The sequence below is a fragment of the Panthera onca genome, chromosome A1, assembly GCF_046562875.1.
Source record: "Panthera onca isolate mPanOnc1 chromosome A1, mPanOnc1 haplotype 2, whole genome shotgun sequence".
Lineage (NCBI taxonomy): Eukaryota > Metazoa > Chordata > Mammalia > Carnivora > Felidae > Panthera > Panthera onca.
In genome coordinates this window covers 127,260,920-127,285,296 of record NC_138339.1, presented here as the reverse complement: position 1 = coordinate 127,285,296, position 24,377 = coordinate 127,260,920, and the positions used below count along the sequence as shown (strand labels likewise).

The following is a 24,377-nucleotide window of genomic DNA, read 5'->3' as shown; positions in this document are numbered from 1 at the left end:
AAAGATCATATTTTAGGACACAAAACACATCTTAATAGATTTGAGAAGACTGAAATTGTATCAATCATCTTTTCTGATCACAGTGCCAAGAAACTAGAAGTCAATTACAAATAAAAAAAAAATGAAAGATTCAAATATGTGGAGATTAAACTACACACTACTCAACAACCAGCGGGTCAAGAAGAAATCAAAAGAGAAATAAAAAGATACCTTGAGACAAAGGGAAACGGAAATACAACATGCCAAAACTTACGAGATGCAACAAAAGCAGTTCTAAGAGGAAAAGTGTATAGCAACACAGGCTGCTTCAAACAAACAAGAGAGGGGCGCCCGGGTGGCTCAGTCGGTAAAGCGTCTGACTTTGGCTCAGGTCATGATCTCGCGGTTTGTGAGTTCGAGCCCTGCGTCGGGCTCTGTGCTGACAGCTTGGACCCCAGAGCCTGCTTCACATTATGTGTCTCCCTCTCTCTCTGCCCCTTCCCTGCTCATGCTCTCTCTCTGTCTCAAAAATAAATAAACAATAAAGTTTAAAAAAAAAAAAAAAAAAACAAACAAGAGAAAGCTCAAACAATATAATCTTACACCAAAGGAAACCAGAAAAAAGAAAAAGGAACAAATGAAGCCCCAAATTAGTAGAAAGAAGGAAATAATACAGATCAGCGCAGCAACACATAGACAAAAATAGAAAAGATAAATTAACCTAAGAGCTAGTCCTCTGAAAAGATAAACAAAACTGACAAACCTTTGGCTAGACTAAGAAAAAACCCAGAGGAGTCAAATAAATAAATCAGAAATAAAAGAGATGTTACAACTGATACCACATAAATACAAAGGATTTTAAGAGATGACTATGAACAATTATATGCCAAAAAAATTGGACAACCTAGAAGAAATGGACCAATTCCTAGAAACACACAGACTACCAACAATGAATCATGAAGAAATAAAAATCTCAACAGTCCGATTACTAGTAAAGGTATACAGCATCAGTCAACGAAAACCTCACAACCAACCAACTGAAGTCCAGGACCAGGTTTCAATGGTTAATTCTAATAAACATTTAAAGAAAAATGAATACCAATCCTTCTAAAACTTCCAAAATATAAGAGGACATTTCCAAACTCATTTTATAAGGCCAGCACTACCCCGATACCAAAACCAGACAAAGATGCCATAAGAAAAGTAAATTACAAGCCAATATCCCTGATGAACACAGATGCAAGCCACTCAACAAAATACTAACAAATGAATTTGACAATGCGTTAAAAGGATCATATACCATGATCAAGTGGGATTTATTGTGGGGGATATAAGGGTGGTTCAATATCCCACAAATCCATCAAAGTGATACACCACATTAACAAATGAAGGGTAAAAAAACCCCCCACAAACCTATGATCACCTAAACAAATGCAGAACAAGCCTTTGACAAAATTCAACATCCATTTATGATAAAAAATCTCAACAAACTGGGTATAGAAGGAACATACCTCAACATATCAAAAGCCATAAATGTCAAGCCCACAGCTAACTTCATATTCATTAGTGAAAAGCTGAAAGCTTTTCCTCTAAGATCAGGAACAAGATAACAATACCCATTGTTGCCACTTTTATTCTAATATATATTAGAATATATATAAATATATACATATACACACACACATACTATATATGTGTATATGTATATGTGTATATATATACTATACATATAGTGTATATGTGTATATATATACACAGTATGTATGTGTGTGTGTGTGTGTGTGTGTGTGTGTGTATATATATATATATATATATATATATATATATATAATATATATATGTATTTTATTCTAATACTATATTAGAAGTCCTAGCCAGAGCAATTAGGCAAGGAAAAGAAAAGGCATCCAATTCAGAAAGAACTAAAACTGTCTCTGTCTGCAAATAGCATGATATTATATATAGAAAACCCAAAAGACTCCATCAAAAACCTGTTAGAATAGAGGCACCTGGGTGGCTCAGTCAGTTAAGCATCTGACTTCGGCTCAGGTCATGATCTCACGGGTCGTGAGTTTGAGCCCCGCATCAGGTTCTGTGCTGACAGCTCAGAGCACAGAGCCTGCTTGAGATTCTGTGTGTGTGTCTCTCTCTCTTTGCCTCTCCCCTGCTCACATTCTATCTCTCTCAAAAATAAGTATACATTTAAAAACTTAGAATAAATGGATTCAATAAAGTTTCATGACACCAGATTAATATACAGAAATCTGTTGCATCTGTATATGCTAATAACAATTATCATAAACAGAAATTAAGAAAATAATCCCATTTACAGTTGCATCAAAAAATATTTACAAATAAATTTAACCAAAAAGGCAAAAAACTATATCCTCAAAACTCTAGTACATTAATTAAAGAAATTGAACCAGACACAAATAAATGGAAAGATATTCTGTGCTCATGGATTGAAAGGATTAATATTGTTAAAATGTTAATACTACCCAAAGCAATCTACAGATTCAATGCAATCTGTATCAAAATTCCAATGGCATTTCTTATGGAAACAGAACAAACAATATTAAGATTTACATGAAATCACAAAAGACTCCAAAAGCCAAAGCCATCTTGACAAAGGAGAACAAAACAGAAGTCATCATGCTCCCTGACTTCAAATTATATTACAAAGCTATGAGATACAAGTGTAATCAAAACAGTATGGTATCAACACGAAAACAGACACACAGACCAGTGAAACAGAATGGAGAGCCCAGAAATAAACCCACATATACATTATGAATTCATGACATAAGAGCCAAGACTATACAACAGGGAAAGGGCAGTCACTGCAATTAAACAATGTTGGGAAAATAGGATAGCCATGTGCAAAAAGATGAAACTGTACCGCCATTTTACATAATACACAAAAATTAACTCAAAATGGATTAAAGACTAGAATGCAAGTCCAGAAACCAAGAAACTCCTAGAAAACAGATGGTAAGCTCGTTGTTAATGCTCTTGGCAATGATGTTTAGTATATGATATCATAAGCAAAGGCAATGAAAGCAAAATAAAAAATGGGACTACACCAAACTAAAAAGATTCTGCAGAGCAAAGGAACCATCAACAAAATGAAAAGGCCACCTTCAGAGAAATTATTTGCAAATCATATACAGACAGGCCCTGACTTTGAATTTTTCTGCTTTCCAATGGTGCAAAAGCTATATGCATTCAGTAGAAAGTATACTTTTAATTTTAAATTTTGATATTTTTCCCCAGGATAGCAATGTGCAGTACTATACTCTCTCGTGATGTTGGACATCAACATGTAGCCACAGCACCCAGTCAGTCACACAGTCATGATGGTAAGTGATTGACAGACTTACGCAAACATTCTGTACCCATAGAACCATTCTGTTTTTCACTTTCAGTACAGTATTCAATAAGTTACATGAAATATTCAACACTTTATTATAAAATAGGCTTTGGGTTAAATGATTTTGTCCAACTGTCGGCTAATAAGTGTTCTGAGCACGTTTACAGTAGGCTGGGCTAAAGCTATGAAGTATGGTAATTATGTGTATTAAATGCACTTTCAACCTAATGATATTTTCAACTTACAATAGTTTTATCATGACACAACCCCATCATAAGTCAAGGAAAATCTGTATCTGATAAGGGGTTAATATCCAAAATATATAAAGAACTCATACAATTTAATAGCAAAAGAAAAAGAATTTTTTTTATTAAAAAGTGGTCAGAGACCTAACTGTGAGACCTGAAACCATAAAGAGCCTCGAAGAGAACAGAGGCAGTAACTTCTTTGACATCAGCTGCAGCAACTTCTTTCCAGCTATGTCTCCTGAGGCAAGGGAAAGAAAAGCAAAAATAAACTGCTGGGACTGCAGCAAAACAAAAAGCTTCTGTGCTGGGAAGGGAACAATCAACAAAACTAAAAGACAATCTACAGAATGGGATATTTGCAAACGTCCTATCTCAAAAAGGATTAGTATCCAAAATATATAAAGAACTTACAAAACTCAACACCCCAAAATGAAAAATCCAATTAAAAACTAGGCAGAAGACATGAATAGACATTTTTCCAAATAAAATATCCAGATGGCCAAAAGACACATGAAAAGCTGCTCATGATCACTCATCATCAGGGAAACGCAAATCAAAACTACAATGACATATAACCTTGCACCTGTCAGAATAGCTAAAATCAACAACACAAGAAACAACAGGTGTTGGTGAGGGTGTGGAGAAAGGGAACCCTCTTGCTATGTTGACTGGAATGCAAACTGGTGCAGCCACTGTGGAAAACAGTTTGGGGGTTCCTCAAAAAGTTAAAAATGGAACTACCCTATTATCCAAAAAACACAAAAATACTAATTTAAAGGGACACATGCACTCCGATATTTATAGCAGCATTATCTACAATAACCAAATTATGGAAATAGCCCAAGTATCCAGTGACAAACGGATGAAGAAGATGTGGTATATGTTCACAGTGGAATGTTACTCAACCATCAAAAACAATGAAATCTTGCCATTTGCAATGATGTGGAGGGAGCTAGAGAATGTTATGCTAAGCAAAATAAGTCAGAGAAAGACAGATACCGTATGATTTCACTCATCTGTGGAATTTAAGAAACTAAACAAATGAGCAAAGGGAAAAAAACAGACAGGCAAACCAAGAGATAGTCTATTAACTGTAGAGAACAAATTGATGGTTACCAGAGGGGGAATGGTGTGGGGGGGGGGATGAGCTAAATGGGTGATGGGGAATAAGGAGTGCTCATGTCATGATGAGCACTGGGTATTGTATGGAAGTGTTAAATTACTAATTGTTCCCCTGAAACTGATATTATTACACTGTATGTTAAATAACTGGAATTTAAGTAAAAACTTAAAAAAAAAAGTGGTCAGAGGATCTGAATACACACTCTTCCAAAGAAGACATACAGACAGCCAACAAGTATGTGAAAAGGTGCTCAATATAACTCACACCAGATACATGCAAATCCAATCCACAGTGAGGTATCTATCGCCTCACACGTGTTAGGCTATTATCAAAATATAAGAAATAGTTAAGTGCTGGTAAGGACATGGAGAAAGGGGAGTTCCTTGTGCACTGTGGTTTGAAATGTAAATTGGTGCAGCCACCATGGGAAGCATTATGGAGGTTCCTCAGAAAATTAAATAGAACTACCATATGATCCAACAATTTTTACTTCTAAAGAAAAAACACCAACTCAAGAATATATATGCACCTGCAGGGTTACTGCAGCATTATGTATAATAGCCAAGTAATGAAAATAACCTGAGTATCCATCAATGAAAACATGGCTAAAGACAATGTGAAAATTTGATAAAGATACTTATATATTATATATACTAACATATTTTATATCCTGATATATATGTCCTTACATATAGTATGTCCTATTAGATATGTTATGTATCCTATTATACATTATCTCCTCATGTATTTTATATATACACACATATACAAAATAGAGTGTTATCACTGAAAAAGAAGGATGTGACCTGGAGGGCATTATACTAAGCGAAATAAATCAAGACAGAGAAAGACAAGTAACTCTATGTTCTCACTTATGTGTGGAATCGCAAAAAAGAAAAAAAATCCGAGTTTACAAATACAGAGAACAGACCGATGGTTGACAGAGGTGGGGGGGGGGGGATGAAATGGGTGAAGCTTGTCAAGAGGTACAGACTTCCAGTGATAAAAAAACCAAAGTCACGGGGATGTAATACACCGCACGGTGGCTATAGTTTTTAATACCGTACTGCATATTTGGAAGTTGCTAACAAAGCCGACTTGAGAAGCTCTCCTAAGAAAAAAAACTTGATAATTACATATGGTGACAGATGTTAACTGGACTTACTGTAGTGATCATTTGCAATATATACAAATATCAAATCATCATGTTGTACACCTGATATTAATATGATATTAAATGCCAATTATATCTCAATAAAAAAAGAATTCATATCCATAATAAATATGTACTGTAAGGCATTTAAAAGAGATAGATAATCCACATTTTTCAAATGCCTAAAACACTAGCACAAAAGGAACTATCCAAAGGGCCAAAATTTGTTTCAGCATATGCGAAAGCTAAATGGTCATGAAGACAATGCACAGCCATCAGACTGGCTAAAATTTAACTCTCAAAACAGCCTGCCTTGGCAAGAATGTAGAACTGGAATCCCCATTTGCTGCAATGGGAATGCTCACTTTCACCACCACTCGGGAAAACTATTTGGCACTCTCTACTAAAGCTGAACATATGAATACCCTATGATACCACAATTCCACTTAAAAGTATACTCCCAAGACAATACAACATGTGTGCACCAAAAGGCATGTACTTTCATAGCAGGAATATTGGTAGGAGCCTCAAATTGCAAACAACTTAAATCTCTCAAGAGCAGAATGGATAACCACGTGGTGGTAAATTCCAACCATGCAACGCACAGACTCGGTGCTATATGCTACATACAATAACCTAAATGAATCAAACGCAATGTTAAGACAAAAATAAAGAGGGCGCCTGGGTGGCGCAGTCAGTTAAGCGTCCGACTTCAGCCAGGTCACGATCTCGCGGTCCGTGAGTTCGAGCCCCGCGTCAGGCTCTGGGCTGATGGCTCGGAGCCTGGAGCCTGTTTCCGATTCTGTGTCTCCCTCTCTCTCTGCCCCTCCCCCGTTCATGCTCTGTCTCTCTCTCTGTCCCAAAAAAAAAAAAAAAAAAAAAAAAAAAAAAAGTTAAAAAAAAAAAGACAAAAATAAAGAAAAAAACCACACCCTAATGGAGTTAAATGTACTATGGAGATTAAAAAGGTCCCTTACCTCGCTCAGATTCCACCTAAGTGTCTGTACCTAATTTTTTATTTATAGTTATATATTTGTGGGAGAACTGGATGTCAGTGGTCAAAAGGCTCAAACTTTCAACTAGAGTTCCAGTCCAAAAGTATGACGTGGGAAGACCCTGACCCTCACCTCCGCCATAGACACACCCAACCTCCAGCTACTGATAGAGCAATTCCTTCTGAAGAATTGAAGGCTGACTGAACAGCTTTCGTACAACAAAGATAAAGAGACCACACAGAAAATAACAGAAGGAAAGAGACACAGTGATGAAGGGAACCCCCCACCCGCTGCTGCGAAGTGCAGTAGGGAAGGAGATACTGAGGGACTGGGAGCAAATTTGTTAGCCTTAGGCACAGGAAAAAAAGCCTCGATTTAAAACAGCAGCTAGTAGGGTGCTTGGATGGCTCAGTTGGTTAAGAGTCCGACTTCGGCTCAAGTCATGATCTCATGGCTCATGACTCCGAGCCCTGCGTCAGGCTCTATGCATTGACAGTGTGGAGTCTGCTTGGGATTGTCTCTCTCTTCTCTCTCTGCCCCTCGCCCTCTGGTTCGTTCGTTCTCTCTCTCTCTCTCTCTCTCTCTCTGTCTCTCTGTGTATTAACTTTATATCCTGCAACTGTACTGAATTCATCGATTACTTCTAGTAGCTTTTTGATGGAGTCTTTAGGGTTTTCTATGTATGGTATCACTTCATCTGCATAGAGTGACCCTTTAACTTCTTTACCAATTTGCATCCCTTTTATTTTTGTTTTTCTTTTTTGATTGCTGGGGCTAGGACTTCCAGTACTATGTTGAATAAAAATGGTGAGAGTGGGCATCCTTGTCTTGTTCCTGATAGATAAAATCTCTCAAAATAAATAAATAAACTTAAAAAAAAGAGTGGCTAGTATATAAAAGATCTAGATCCTGTGGCCCTCTTCTGCTCGTGCACATTCTTTCTCTCTCTCTCTCTCTCTCTCAAAAATAAATAAATATTGTAAAAAGAGCAGCTAGTATATAAAAGATCCAGCACTATAACTCCACCAAGTGACAGGAAAGCTGCTGGAACTCTTTTCACGTCAGAGGGGCTGATGAGTGCCATGGTTTACATTTCCCCTATACCTTGGTAGCATGGGTGGATGAGAGCAGGGTCCCAGGGCTCCAGATCCAATACCCTTGATGAACACAGATGAAAAATCCTCAACAAAGTATTAGCAAACTGCATTCAATGCAAGAATACATTAAAAGGATCATTCACCATAATCAAGTGGGATTTTTAGTCTAAGGATGCAGGATGGTTCAGTATTAGCAAATTAATCAACATGACGTACCACCATCAACACAATAAAAGATAAAAATCACATGATCATCTCAACAGATACAGAAAAAGCATGTGACACAATTCAACATCCCTTCATGATAAAAACTCAATAAAGTAGGTTTAGAGGGAATATACTTCAACATAATAAAGGCCATATATGAAAAACAGCAAACATCATACACTCACTGGTGAAAAAGTGAGAGCTTTTCCTCTATCAGGAACAAGACAAGGATGCCCACTCTCACCATTTTTATTCAACATAGTACTGGAAGTCCTAGCCCCAGCAATCAAAAAAGAAAAACAAAAATAAAAGGGATGCAAATTGGTAAAGAAGTTAAAGGGTCACTCTATGCAGATGAAGTGATACCATACATAGAAAACCCTAAAGACTCCATCAAAAAGCTACTAGAAGTAATCGATGAATTCAGTACAGTTGCAGGATATAAAGTTAATACACAGTAATTGGTGTGTATACACTAAAAATGAAAGAGCAGAAAGAGAAATTAAGAAAACAATCCCATTTACAATTGCACAAAAAAGAATAAAATACCTAGGAATACACTTAACCCAGGCAGTCAAAAACCAGTGCCCTGAAAACTATCAAGAAATTGAAGACAACACAAACAAATGAAAAGATATTCCACCAGCACGGAATGGAATAATATTGTTAATATGTCCATACTACCCAAAGCAATCTACAGACTCAACACAATCCCTAACACATTTTCCACAGAAGTAGAACAAGTAAAACCAACATTTGTATAGAACCACAAAAGACCCCAAACAGCCAAAGCAATCTTGAGAAAGAAGAACAAAACTGGAGATATCACAGTCACAGATTTCAAGATACACTCCAAAAGCTGTAGCAATCAAAACAGTACGGTACTGACACAAAAACAGACACACAGATCAACAGAACAGAATCGAGAAATAAACCCATGCTTATATGGTCAATTAATCTACAACAAAGGCAAGAATATACAATGGGAAAAGACAGTCTCTTCAACAAAGGGTGGGGGGAAACTGGACAGCTACATGCAGAAGAAAAATACTGGACCACTTTCTCATACCACACACAAAAATAAGCTCAAAAGGGATTAAAGACCCAAATGTGAGACAATAAGCCATAAAAACAGAAGAAAACATAGGCAGTAATTTCTCTGATATTGACCTTAGCAACATTTATGTAGATATGTCTCCCCACACAAGGGAAACAAAAGCAAAAATAAACTATTGGGACTACATCAAACTAAAAAGCTTCCGCACAGCTAAGGAAACCTTCAAGAAAATGAAAACGGTGGTGGCAAGGGGGGTGCTCCTGGGTGGCTCAGTCAGTTAAGCATCCTACTTCAGCTCAGGTCATGATCTCACAGTTTCTTGGAGCTGGAGCCGGCTTCGGATTCTGTGTGTCTCTCTGTCTCTCTCTGCCCCTCCCCTGCTCGTGCTTTGTCTCTCTGTCTCTCTCTCTCAAAAATAAATATTAAAAAAATAAGAAAATGAAAAGGCAGACTACTAAATAGCAAATGATATTTGCCATGATATACCTAATAAGGTATTAATATCTAAAATATATAAAGAACTTATACAACTCAACACCAAAATAATAATCCAATAAAAAACAGGCAGAGAGAGGCACCTGGGTGGCTCAGTCAGTTAAGCATCCAATTTCGACTCAGGTCATGATCTCACGGTTTCTGAGTTCGAGCCCCATATCGGGCTCTGTGCTGACGGCTCAGAGCCTGGAGCCTGTTTCAGATTCTGTGTCTCCCTCTCTCTCTGCCCCTCCCCCACTCACGCTCTGTCTTTCCCTCTGAAATTAAAACATTAAAAAAAAAAAAAAGGCTGAGAACATGAATAGACATTTTTCCAAAGAGGACATACAGATGGCTAACAGATACATAAAAAGATGCTCAACATCATTAATCGTAGGGGAAAACACAAAGCAAAACCACAATGAGGTATCACTTCACACCTATGAAAATAGCTAAAATCAAAAGGACAAGAAATAACAACTGTGGGTGAAGATATGGAGAAAAAAGAAGCCCTGGTGGGATTACAGAATGGTGCAGCCACTATGCAAAACAAGAAAATACAGTTGCCATGTGATCCAACAATTCCACTACTGGCTATTGACCCAAAGAAAATGAAAACACTAATTTGACAAGAGACACGCACCCCTATGTTTACTGCAGTATTATTCGCAATAATGAGTAGAGAGAAGCAGCCCAAGTGAGTATCAATAGATGAATGGATAAAGAAGTGGCACATACACATTTAATACACATTCACATACAAAAGAATATTAGTCATATCAAAGAATGAGATCTTGCCATTTGCAACAATACAGACGGACCTAGAGAGCGTTATGCTAAGTGAGATAAGTCAGAGAAAGATAAATACCAAGATTTCGCTTACTTGTGCAATCTAAAAAGCAAAAGAGATAAGTAAACAAAAAGCAGAAACAGAATCATAAATACAGAGAACTCATGGTTGCCAGAGGGGAGGGGGTTGGATGGGAAGGGCAAATGGGTGAAGGGCAGTAGTAGGTGCAGGCTTCCAGTTATGGAGGGAAGAAGTCACACGGGTAAAAGGTCCAGCACGGAGGATAAAATCAACGCTACCGTAACGATGCTGCACAGGGACAGATGACAGCTACACGTGCGGTGAAAGCAGTAAAAACATACAGAGAAGACCCATCACTGTGTTAAGGGCCCGAAACTAATTTCACATTGTAGGGCAACTACACTGCTTTTTTAAAATACTCCCCCAAAAGGTACAGACTTCCAGTGAGGAGATAAGTACAGGGGATGTAAGGTGCGGCTGGACAACTAGTTAACACTGCTGTATGGCATATGTGAAAGTTGTTGACAGTCAGTCCTAAGGGTTCTCATCATAAAGAAAAACACTTTTTTTTGTATCTCTATGAGATAAGGGAGGTCATCTAAACTTAGTGTGATAATCACTTCATGATGTATTTAAGCGAGGTCCTTATGCTGTATACCTTGAATACGTGTAGTGCTGCACGCCAAGCACAGCTCAATAAAACTGGAAAACAGTGCAATAGAGAACGAGAGGGGGAAATTGTAAGCAGGGTATATATTGCAAAGGCACAAATATATTCACGATGAGCCCAGAATGTGGTATTAAAAAAACTTTTTAAGCTGTTGCCCCACTCACCTACAACAGAAGGCATTCAGCCCTCCACCAACAGAACAGAGGGGCTTTTGCCAAGGAAAAGTAAGTGGTCCACGGTCAAAGGTCATACAAATGACACTATGTTTGGGCTCTGAAATTCTGCATTTCATTTCTGGTTCTACTAGTGATGTAACCTTGAGAAAACTGCTGGACTTCCCTCTGCCTTCAATTCCTTGTGGGGAAAAGGAGTCTAAGGTGAGAGAACTCCTGATAAGCCACTGGCCTTGAGAGAAGGCTGCCAAACCCTGTCTGTACAGGACGGGCCTTTCCTCCCCGGTTCTCTCCAGCCTCTATACCTGGCAAATGGCTGTCTCTTCCGCGCAAGGTTCCCAACCCAAGACAGGGTAGTCGCACTCAGGTGCCCCTCGTGAGATATCACTACATTCAAATCATTAGTAATTGTTTCATGAACTTTTACATAAAGCCTGTAGTCAGGGACTATTTCCCTTCCCAGCCTCTCGGATTAAAATGCCATTTTCTTTTAAGAAATGGTGATAGTGGTAGATTCTTTTCAGATCCTGGCCCGAAGCGGAAACGCTAGCAAGTAATACTCTTTGTCAATCTCTGAAATGTTGATTTTGGAGAAGTTTGTATTGTTCTACAAATCTCAAAGCCCCCATGTATTGTACCTGCACCCTGTTTTGTTCTGAACGGCACAAATCCTCATCAGTCAGAGTCAGTGGCCTTTTTAAGAACACATAGGACTGAGGTCCAAAATGCCTTATGTGAAATCCTCAATCCAGGATTCCCTGTGCACACTCTCTTTCACCCTGATGTCTGACCTGCTAGAAAGCTCATTAAAAGGCCAGCAAAATTGGCCTCTTAATTGCAAGGATGGCGGCTTCTCGAAAGAACCAATCTCTTTCTTCGGCATCCCTAACCCGAACATTCACCACTCAATTTTCAGTTTCAATATTTATTTCTCAAAAAAGAAACAGGTGCTCTCCCAAAATCACCTTGGGCTTTCTGCCAGGCAGCGAGGAGCAAGCCTATCTTCATGATCCAGAGGGTGATTTCCACACGGGGGTGGAGTTCAGTTAGGGTGGTAGTGTGGATTTAGGTTTAAATAATCCTACGTGAGACTGAATCACTGTATTGTGCAGCTGAAACTAATATGACGCTGTAGGTTAACTAACTGGAATTTGAATAAAAACTTAAGGAAAAAATAAGAAAAATCCTAGATGAGAGCATTTTTTTATACAGATTTTTGGCAACAACTATCTATCTTCTTGGAGATCTCGTAAAGACTATCCTATGGCTCTTGGTAAACATTCTGACAAGGGGTGTTAACCTGGAAGATTTAAGCATAAACGGTTTCCTTTGAATCTTCAGCAATTTATGCCCTTGAAAACCTTATCTTGGGAAGGATTCCTAGGCTTCTCCAACTGCCAAAGGTGTGCATGTTATGGAAACGTTGGAACCTCACATGCCAAGTCCTGTTGAGTTCTCCCTGGGAGGGGGACAGGCACACTTACTTGCTGGTCGTCTGCCAGTCACCTCTCCTACCAGTCACCTGAGGGCCCAGACACCTTACCCTCTCAGGTCTCTGTTCAAGGGTCACCTTACCAAAGAAGCCTCACCTGTGTGAAGTAACACCGCTCGTGCTGTCACTCTGCTGTATTTTTGTCACCGCACCCGCATGTACCCACAGCCCTTCTGGAATGACTCTGCCTCTCCTTGCTAGACCAGAGCAGAGCTCACCGAGCACCAGGGGAGGGCAAGGGCCTTTGTTCACTGCTGTGCCCTCACTCCCAAGAGTAATAATGGGCACGTGCAGGCTGGGTGAATACTGATCGAATGAACACATCTTCTTTCAACAACTTTGGCACTGAATGTTAAAAGAACAAGGCAGATTTTGGAATTTCTTAATGGCACAAAATGTTCTCGATGTGACCAAGAGCCATTGGAAAACAGTCTGCTTCAGCAAGTTCACACTGGGGACTTTATCCTACGGGTATGTGGGCACACACACCCATCAACCATCATGGTCACTGTAGCACTGTCTGTCGGAACGCTCGGGACAGCTGTAAGCTCATCCACAGAGACGTGGTTAACACGGTACTGCACACTGTAGAGGCCACTTGCACCACATCATGAAATAGAAAGAACCAGCCGTATAGTCAGAGCTGTAGAACAAGTCAGTAACAGCAGCACCCAACCCGTGTGCTGCACACCCTTCCCGTCCTTCTCCACAAAGCCAGTGAGCAGGCACCCTTAAGCACTGCCCCACCCTGCGAAAGCATTGGGTAACAGGACTTATTTATATCCAAAGGCAGGTATGATGAGGAGGACTGTATGGGCCTATACGCTTTTCCATGCGTAGACTTTCTGAAAGGCCCATAAAAATTCACTGCAGAGACTGCTCTGGGGAGGAGTGAGGGGCCGTGGCGAGAGGGGGACTTCTTACAGCACTCTCTTTCATGCCATCCCAACTCTGACACCTATTACCTCGTCAGAAACATGATGCAAATAGGCACAGTCATTGAAGCATAAGGCTGGATTGCACCCCTTCCTTTCATGGGAGGGGGTAAACTGAGGCACAGACTTGGCTGAGGCCACCCAAGTAGGAAGGAGGAGCCCTAAGGCACCACCAGGGCCCTGGACTCCTGGCTGCGGTGGGTTTTGGCACCTTTCTCCAACCGCTTCCACAATAGCTGACTCAGCTGTCACAACTGGAGACTCTCAAAACCTTCCAATTACATAGAACTGGGGGGAAAATTATGATTTGGAATTCACGTGTTGACACTTGAAAAATACCAACTCCCTTTTACTCCAAGTGCTTTAGCATGTTAGGAAGGCTTTCTCTGCATGTCTCTGGAAAGGTTATTTTCAGAACATTCCACTTAAACCTGGAGATGCAGGTTTTCTGCTGTTTCTGGGAGCTGACACCACAATTTACATTAAACAAATGTTTTGAAAATTAGCTGTTCACGGTTCCAATTTCAGCTTCCCCCAGGGTTTAATGTTAGCCAAATACTGGTACAGTAAGCAGACAATGTGTTTTATTGTGTGGAAGAAAAACAGACCACCATAACAGACTTCCTGCTTTTGTAATCAAGGGAAAAGCTGAATGTTCGAGTGATTATTGGCATATGGTTATTAGAAACACTGAGTTCCAAATATAGCTACTAGGAGCTGAACACACACACACACACACACACACACACCCTTCATTTGAAGTCCAAAAAGAAAGACACAGCATTCTTAGTGTTCGCTTAAGTGGGAAGGCAGAAAGTCATCAGGCAGGAACTAATAGGGGAAGTAGTGGGGTGACGGGAGCGGGGTTCAGCCCAGGGTTGCCCGAGACACAGAATCAGAGAGGCTGCTCAGACGCCAACCAGCAGTGGGCCTGCATTAACAAGGGCCATGGCTAGGGCCACAGCCAGAAGAAGGCTCAGCCAAGCATTAAGGGCACCAGCTCCCTGAGGCCCATGTTCAAGAGATGATGGACCTGGCATCTTGATCCTCAAACATTTAGAAAGGCTTGCCCACGCACCTTTCCCCTGCCTTCCCTGCCCCACTATTCCCAGCAAATGCAAATGCTAGAACGGTTCAATATGCTAATTTTACAGTTGGTGAGCATGAGTAAGAGAGCATTCTGCAACATCCTCGCCTGGTCCTGAGCCTCCCCCGGGACTAGGTGGAGCACAAGCGCCTGGCAAGAACCTACAGGACACTCCTCAGGAACAGGTTTCTCTCTCACAGAGCTGGGAGTGATTCTCAGTCAGGTGGGGTGGGGTAGGGCAGGGTGGTGGCCTGGTGGCAAGAGGAATTCAGATTTTGTTTTCAGGGAATCATGTGTCTGCGCCCAGAAGGGTGTACAAGAACTTCAACCACCAAAGGCCAGCGAACAGCATAGACACAAACTTGGGAGCCTGGGGCCTGCTCTGTGGACTGGCTCAGGAGTGCCGGGAGTGTGGCCCCGAGCCTAGCCCCGGGTCAGTGCTGCTGCAGCCTGTCCTGGGAAGGTGTCCTCACCACCTCATCAGGTAAGAGGCTTGGGTTTTGCTCGGAAGAACGTGCTGACACTGCATCTGACCCACAAGGCATTTCCACCAGCTACTACTGAGGGTCTCACAAAACAGCCAGGTCGCCTTCTGCCAGGGGTGAATTCCTCCTCGTCTGGCTGGAGACCAGAAGGATCACACCTGAGGGGGGGGCCCAGGGCAGGGCAGCTTACATTCCATTTTACTGATGATGAGCTTTCACTGCACTGTCCCTCGTTTGTTGGCCCCGGAGGTTCTGACAACAGCTCAAAGGTAGGGAAGGGTGAGGGAGGAACATGGAGCACGTGTTCCAGTTGCTTCCAGTTGCACCTGCCCTTGATCCTGCTGATACTCAGACAGGTAAGAGCAACCACCTGCAGGCCCAGACCTCCCGAGGGTGGGCTGCTGTGCTCCATGCAGTGAGGAGCAAACATGGGGATCAGCTGGCCTGCCCCACCCAAGAAAACATTAGGTCACACTAATGAGAGGGCTTCACTCACCACAAAAAGACCAGCACCTAGGACCTGCTCGGTGTAGGCTGGGTCTGGTAGGGGCACCTGAATAACACATCTATTTTTCTCCTTAACAAGGCAACCATCCTACAGAGCCAACTGTCTGAACCATCCTACTGGAAGATGCACAGTGGAGGACACGCAGGCACAGTAACACAGTGACAGTTCCGAGAGGCAGCCAGTACCTGTGGGTAGGACCCCATGGCAGCCACCCCTAGCACAGGAAAGCTCCTGCACATGCAGGTCCCTTCCCAGAGGTGGAAGCATCTCCCTGGCAGGCCAGGAATGGGCTCTTCCAGCCTGGGGCTATCTGCCTCAGACCCTCCTCACACCCCTTGCCTACCGGGATCCGGTCCCCCAATTCTGCCCACCTGAGCTGGACTAGCCTCTCCGCAAGCAGCTCCCATATGTTCCTCCTTAGTCCTCGGATAAGTCTCAGCACAAAGGAGCCACTCATGACCTCACCTGCTTGCACCTGCCCCAACCTGCCCACTCCTGCCAAATCACATACCTTGGATTTCCGAGCCCCTTTCTTGCCTCCTGCTTTCTTAGACACGGGCTTCTTCTGGGATGGAGACTTGGCCTTTTTGGCTGGGGGTGGTGTGATGATGGCTTCCAACTTCCCTTTGGATCCTCGTTTCTTTGCTAGCAACTCCGGATGGATGTTTGGTAACACTCCCCCACTGGCTATGGTGACTCCTTTTAGCAGCTTGCAGGAAAATCAAAGTAGCAGATGGTGAGCCAGCCCACCCTGTCTCTGACCTTCAAGAAGCCGGCCCTGCCCATTCACATTCTTGCTTTGGGTTGGGATGAAGAGCTCCTTCATCCACGGGATCTACAAGGATGCTGATGAGACCCAGGCTCACTATACAGGGAATAAGTCCTCAGGGTCCCTCACTCTGGTGAAATTTCACTATCTTTCCTCCAGGGAGAGCCAAATACCTTGTTTCATTCCCTACTGCTCCCAAATAAAGCCTGGAGGAAGAACTGCCATGGGGGCGGAGAAGCTGCTAACAGTCCAAAATGCAGCCCAAACCTCTGAGAGCCAGCCAAACACCAACCTCCCTCCGTCTCTCGGCCACTGTGACTGCCTGCACAAGCATCTGGTGTGCGGGACGTGGAGGAGAGCCCCATACCTGATTTAGCTCTTCGTCGTTGGCCACGGCCAGCAGGATGTGCCGGGGGGTAACCCGCCCCTTCTTGTTGTCTCTTGCTGCGTTGCCAGCCAGCTCCAGAATCTCAGCTGTGGGGAGCAGAGGGGTAGAGCAGCTGGTCATGTTAGAGCATCAGGGGGTCCCGGGCATCCTCCTGATCCCCCCCACAGTTCATGGTGCTGTGAATGGGCACAGGCAGCAGCCTCATCAAACAGCTGCCCTGAGGTATGAAGCTGCAGGGGTCCTGCCTGGCCACACTTTGAGCGAAGCCACAGAGGTACCGAACGGAGCCAGGAGGCCCCCGGTCCATCTCCTTTGTTTTGGAGATGCGAACACGGAGGCTTAGAGAGAAGGGAGGAGCTGAGGGTCTCTTGGTGATAAATGGTGGAGCTGACATGTGAACCTGTTTCCCAGAATGGGTTGCCCGCAGTCGGCACTCCACACGTCACCAGGACCGACCCTGCAGAGCCAGAGTGTGGCCCTGAGAGGCAACCGAGCACCATAAGCAACGGCTCATGCATGTGTCCACGGGATGGTGGGGGGAGGTGGCTGAGCAAATCTGTTGACCGAAGCAATGTCCAACACTGCATATTCACACTCAAAGCCAAGAAAAAAAAAAGTTGTAATAGTCATTCTAGAGAAAAAATGAGATCTGAATGTCAACTGGATATTAGATACTAAAGGATTATTAATTTTCTGGGGTGTGGCCATAGCATCAGTACCCTGTAGAGAACACTGTTCGTAGGAGATACCTGCCCAAGTACTTGGGAGTGAACTATCTTGATGTCTGCAATTTAGTCTCTCAAACAATTCTGACAGACGCCATGGAGTAAAACTAACGTGGGGATACGCTACGTGCTGTTAAATCTAGGTGTATGACACAAGCGTCCCTCCTTCAGCATTCTGTACACTTGACACTGAAAAAAAAAATGTTACCAGCTAGAAAGCTAGAAGTTCGGTCCCTGGTTGGTGGTTAGTCAAAGTCCCCTGACCAGTCCTTCGGGGCAGGCTCTCACTGGACAGGGTGACAGCTCTGCCACAGCACCCAACCCGGGGGACAGCCAGTGCCCTTTGGCAAGAGGGTTTTTCTCCCTGGCAGCACAATGCTCTGGCTGTCAACATCATCACTGTGTCCTCATTTCCTTAACCCAGACTGTCTCAAAATGTATCTTACTTCCCTCCCCACGTCTGCAATTCTGCCCATGCCGTGGTCCTCTGGGCCCGGCTCAAGCCTGACCTCTTCCTGGTACTAAAGATTTCCTAGTATTCCAGGTCACGGTGTCAACACTGGATGTCTCCAGCAAAGGCAAAACTGAGACTCATTACAAAGTAGGGCAAACCTTCTAGCTACATGAAAGTCCTGTCTTTAAAGTTTACAATATTCCATGGTACACATCCACAAGTGCCAAGTGCTGAATCGAATGCAGTAACTATGGTGTGTGTAGAATGCTGAAAAATTGCTTGGCTACTCACACAAACTCTCATATTGGTAGAAGTGAAAAACCAGTCACACCTGGGACAGGTTTCCACTCTGAACCCAAGGCAGGACTTCATTTACTCCATAATCCCGTCAGTGAGCACACACGAACACTGGAGGCACCACAAGGCCCCTGGCCACCTGATGCTCCCAGGCCAGTGTCCCTCATGTTGAATTTCACAGTTGAGAGTCACCAGAGTGAGGCCCGGGGAGGGCCCAGGACAGGAGGAGAACCAGCCCACTTCCCACCCTGACTCGTTAGTCTCAGCAGGACTGTTTCCCAGCTCCCTGAGTGCAGGTGCAGGGGGAGACAGCCCCTCCAGCCATTTCACTGAAGCCTCCCTGTAAGTGATCATGGTGGAGTGTCCCTATGCCTAGCACAGATGGGCCTATCTTGGCCAATGCAGAAGAGAAGAGGGTGCTTGGGATGCCTCAGTGGCCTCAGGCCCCAGAGGCCATGAATGCAGAAATGAGCCCACCTCAGGCTTCTTCCTGCTGTGTTCACCGAGGAGGCAGCACACCTGTAACACTACTGTCCTGCCCATGACTGGTGAGGAGCTGAAGTGGGAGCCTCACCTGGTGTGAGCACAGGCTCTAGGAGTGAGGGCAGAGGGAAGACAGTGAACTGTGGCCATCTCTGGCCGGAGACCAAGTGGCAAGAAGGCCAGAGAGGAGCAGGTGGCACCACAGAACTGAAGGCCATCTGGCATTCTTCCTGGCCTCAGCCATCCCCTCAGCTCCTTGCCACCCCCCCTCCCCCCCCCCCAACTTTCTGACACCACAGGGAAACACGGGGCCATCCATATCTGCAGAGCCAGAATGCACACAAGGAGGCTGTTGGATTACAACCTTTTCCCAATAAGGTGCTAAGAATGCTTTACCTGGCCTCCAGTAGAGACCCACAACAGAGCTGGAAGTCCTCCGGCATAATGGATTGAAAGGATGGCTTCTCAGGCACGTGGACGTGGCCAGTTTCCTCTTCCCGCCCCCAGAGTGTCAGTGGAAGGCTCTCTCTCCCATGAGAAGGCACCATGGCCACTGTGGGCAAGGGCTGTGGTCTTAGGTTAGGCAGCACTGCTTTAACATTTCCTGTGTGCAGTGAAGATGGTGATGACAGATGCAAAGACTCAGAAGGTGGGTTTGGGCCGCTAATTTGGGTAGGAGACAGGCAGCATGTACAAGCATTTAAAGTACAGGAAGGACTGTGAGTAGCACCCGTGGCACAGCAATCTGGAGATGAATTCTCTAGGAATTTCCCCCTCGCTTCCAGCAGCGTTTGTGCCCCCGCCCGCTGCGCTCTTGCTTTGTGGCTAAAGGTTCTAATGGCCTGAGCTTCCACACTTGGGCCATCCATCGCAAGGCCTGCACTCACTTACTGCTAAGTCAGCACGGATCCACATGGAAGCGACACTGAGGGATAGGTGTGTTGAGTGGGATGAGGAGCAGTGTAGCTCCTTGGAAAGAGCCAGGCTGTCACTCCTCTGCCTCCTTCACCAAGGAGCAGGAAAATCCCCAACTCTTTTCTGGCAGCAAACCCCATCCAGCATTCAATCTGCGAGTGCCAAGAGGACTGGCCCTCCTGCCCTCTAGCCCTCTACTGCCAAAGGGCAGGCCCTCAGCTCAGCCTGTGGGGAGGGAGAGGAGGTGTGGCAGGTGGGGAGAACAAAGAGGGGCACATATTCACACTCCAGCTAGTTGAGCAAGAGCCGTACTTGCAGTTGACTCCTGCATGTTTTCCAGAGGGTAGTTACCATAGCAACTCCTTTGTCAAGGGACACACAAGACAGAGCACCTCTGAGACACACCTTTTATGAGAAGCCTGTTCCACGCCCGACCGTGCCGTGCACCGCAGCAGGCAGAGAGCCGGGGCAGTTCACAGCAGCCAAGAAAGACGGAGGCCGAATCTGACAGCTAACAAAGGCAGGAGCCCAGAACACGAACTCAGCCCTGGCCAAGTCTCCATAAATGCCCCCCCTGTAGTCCTCAGGCCAGTTTCAGAAATAGCAATCACAAGGGTCTTTCCTGGCCAGGAGACGGCTGCCCGCCGCAGGCGGAGAGGAGAGGGCTGCAATGCCAGCTGCTCGGCCCTATGCAACAGTCCCCATCTGCTCTGCAGAGGGAGTGGGTGCTGGCTGCTGGGGAACTGGGGCAGGGCACATGCCACCAAAGGAGACTTCCTTGTTCAGTTTCCTTCCTAGTAATTGATCCCGTCTTTGCAAATGACAGCAAGGGCAGGGTCACGGAAGCCTTAGGCTCAGAGCTGTTATGTAGGTTCCTGCCACGGCCCTCACCACATACACAGTGGGAAGGGCTCATGCCCCCACAAACAAGGGGGAGGGGTAGTCCCGGGCCAGCTTCAGCTCTGTCTTAACCTGAATGGAAACCATGCCTTCCTGCAAGAGATGGTTTCCTACACTTGATTCATCTTGTATTTTGGAAGGTTTTGTCCATCTCTAAAAAATTTTTTTCCCCTACCTACATTAAGAGAAAAGGATTCTGGGAAAGACAATCCAGAAAGCACCAGATCTACAGACACAAGTCCTTTTCTCTATGGTGTCCAGAGCTTCATGGTTGGATCCTCCTTTGAAGGCTGCTTTTAGGAGCTACAACCCTGTGGGCGGTAACCAATACAAATGGAATCTGCAAGAAACCACAGGAGGAAACTGGGCAAGAGCAGTTAGGAAGAGAAAAAACAGACCCCTTACCAGGTTCTCCACCCCCTCAAGCCATGTCTTCCTGGCCAGTGATGGGAAAAATTTTGTTACCAATGACCAACAATGAACTGGTTTGGGCCCAAAGGGTCAACTGGTTTGGGGTCAGCCTTGGAAAGGACTCTAAGTGTGGTAAGGTTCCCAGTGATAAATGCTGTAAAGGGTAAAGGGGACATGTTGAATGACAAGTAACACTGGCCGGCTTCTGAGCTATTTTTTTTGTTTTGAGATCTTTTTGTTTGTTTTAAGATCTAACTCACAAAACACCCAAGCATCTCTGGCTCCCACTCCTGGCCAGGGCCAGTCTCTGGCAAGTAGTGAGGCACTGGATCCATCATTTGTAGTGGCCCAGACCAGTAATGAGACCTTATTCTCTACTCAGAGCAGCAAGCACTGCAGACACCCCTGGGCCCCCCAGCCCCCAGCCTCATGGAACGTGATCTCTTTAAGGCCACTTGACAAAATTCCCACAGCCGTGAATAATGGCATTATTTGGCAGCCTTTTCAGCTATAGACCAGCTGTCTGAACGTGAATACCTCTGACAGGTCTACTTTCCAAGTTCACCCAGAGACCAAAGGCTTAGTCTTTCCCCACCCTGCCCCCCACCACCCCCCCACACACACATCTTGAACTGAACCCTATCTGTTGTATTGAAGCATTCCGTCTATCTTCCTTTAGGGAGATGAAGTCATGGCTTGCAGAATTAGACTCCTAACAGCTAACAGGTGACGTGTGGAGGCTGAGCCAAACTCTAAACACAAACCTTGCGAAGACTCAGGGGCTTCTCCAGAGCTGTTTGAAGCATCTCCGTTAACAAAAGAAATATTGAAAATAACAACCAGAAATCAAAGGAAAGCAAATGCTCACGTAATCCCAAGGAGAAAACAGATATTTGCTACAAGGCCAACAACATGACGAGCAATCTGTTTATTGTATTTCTTTCAATTCATCGGGCCTCCCTCAGCAGTTCACGGAGTTCAGAACTGTTTTACACCATTCTGGAAAGCTTTAACCCAATCAACTCCAATTGGAGAGGAAATGCTAAGAGTTTCCTGCATCCCGACTGCACCACGAGTTCCTCCAATTCGCCTGGGGGCCCAGAATCCACCGGCCTGCACCTCACCTTTTCAGGAGATGAGCGGCAGAGTCTGAAGCCTGCTAAGCTGTCAACCCAGAGCTCCAGGGCCTCACTTACAGGCCACAGCAAAGCTCTCCAGTCTGCCTGTCCCGGGGCCTCAAAGGAACTGGGGATTCCACAGAGAAAATAAAACCGACAGCAGTAACAGAAGGTAGCATTTTCTGTGCAAGATGCAAGGTATTTTGTAACAATGAGCCATTCTGCTGCTTTTCTGCAGATGTTCCAAGTCTGACACATACTGTCCCTTGCTGTTAAGCCCACGTTACAGACCCCTCCTAAAAACCCATGAGCATTTTGTCTAGTCTCCCACCTTCCCCACGTCTCCCAGTAAGACAGAAATACAGCTTAATTTGGGAGTTTCTAAAGTAAGCTGGTTCTTAGACTTCCAAGTAAAAAGTAGGTCATTCTACATGATACAGATTAAGAAAAAGGAGATCTCAATCTTGACAAACATGACCTTCCTCTAACCCTGCAACCCAGCCCAGTGCCTGAGTACCTTTCCTTTTTGGAACATCTTCCTGTATCTTCCCCCAAGTCTCCAGCACTTCTGTATAAGCTTACCTCCTCGGTCTGTCTTGAACGGAGTGCAAGAGCCACAAAGGGCAGCGTGCTAGAGCTAGGGTCTGCTGTCAGACAGCCTGGGTATGAATCCCAGCTCCCACACCTTGCTGTGAATGGCCAACGCACACCCAAGGCAGGCTTTCCCTCTCTATAGAAAGGGGATGAAAATTAGGTCACTCCAGGGCTGGTGAGGATTAACGAGTTACCAAGTTCCATGGTTAGAGCGGTGGATAAATGTAAACTACAGTTATTGGGGCTACAACCACACACTTCATCTTTTAAAAAGTGTAGCAGGCTGGATTTCCAGGAGAAGAAAACTAAACTTCCTATTCCTCAGTTTCCTCCTATCACACTAACGGCCTAGCTAAACGGATAGATGCACGTGCATGAGAGTTGGAAGGAGGAGGAGGAGAAAAGCAATATAGAAAACCTGGTGTTTCCTTGCCCGATAGTTTACTCTTTGCTGTTACACTTAACAGTTTACATATGTTTGAAAAACGCACTTGAACCTGATTAACCTTGGGGCTGCCAGACTTACTTTGATAGAATGCAGCACCCAGGGCGGCCCCACAGGCAGTCTCTGCCTAGGGATGGGGTCTGGGGCTGTTGTCTGACCCCCACAGAGTGCGCCACAGCAGGGGCAGAACCAAAACCGTTTGCTGAGACAGCACAAGTCAAGGCCCAGGAAGGTAGGTGGAAGGATGAGGTGCCGGGGGCGGGCCCAGGAAAGCCTGCTCTAACTCTCCCCACCCCTGGCTGACAGCTGGGCCAGGCCCTCTACCCTCCCACTCACTCCCTTTCAAGGACGCCAAGTTAATCTTCAAGGAAGCGGTTAATATGTGTGTTTGTTTTGATATGGAAACTCACAGCCATTTGTTCTTAATTCATCTCGGGAAGGGGCGAACAATCAGATGTCTGCTGAAATGAAAAGATTTGAAGGGGGTAACGTAAAGAGGAAACTCACTGCAACAGCCCTGACGTGGTGACACTTCCCTGACAGAGGGACGTTTAAGGAGGAGAACAAGAAGTGCGCGTGGGGCGGGATGCCCTCGTGCGGGGGGCGGAGGCGATGTCTGTCCTCAGCCCTTAGGCGCGCATGCGCGTTCAGGGACCTGTGGTGCAGACATGCCTACTCTCAGTGGAACTCCATCGGGGGAGGGCATTTTGCTCTACCCTATTTGGTGCTGTTTCCCTTATGCACAGTTTATCTTTTCAAAATGTCAGAAATGAAATGAAAACGCAGCGTAAATGAACAGAGGTAACTATGGTATGTGCACCGCCCCCCCCTCCCCACCGCACCCCCAGCTTTCGCAACTCTGCGTCACAGGCGCCCCCCAGGCCCTGACAGCTGTCCCAGCCTGCTCAATCCTGCTTCTCACAAGAGTTATGAGCATTTGGACTTTTTAGGTTCTTTGCATCACCGACTCTCTTTAGAGCAGTATGAGGGCACTGACTTCCTCTCTCCTAGGGC

General features: G+C 44.7%; 1 protein-coding gene across 4 annotated transcripts in view; it reads right to left on the bottom strand.

The window, feature by feature from the left end:
* The window catches only part of MACROH2A1 (macroH2A.1 histone), a 79,589-nt gene that overhangs the window by 30,905 nt on the left and 24,307 nt on the right, over positions 1 to 24,377 (bottom strand). For all 4 annotated transcript variants that reach the window (XM_060636092.3, XM_060636090.3, XM_060636093.3 and 1 more), the window contains exons 3-4: positions 17,001 to 17,107; positions 16,376 to 16,573 (exon numbers count right to left, since the gene is read on the bottom strand). In XM_060636092.3, the coding sequence (XP_060492075.1) occupies positions 16,376 to 16,573; positions 17,001 to 17,107 (305 nt within the window). The remainder of the gene's footprint in view (positions 1 to 16,375; positions 16,574 to 17,000; positions 17,108 to 24,377) is intronic.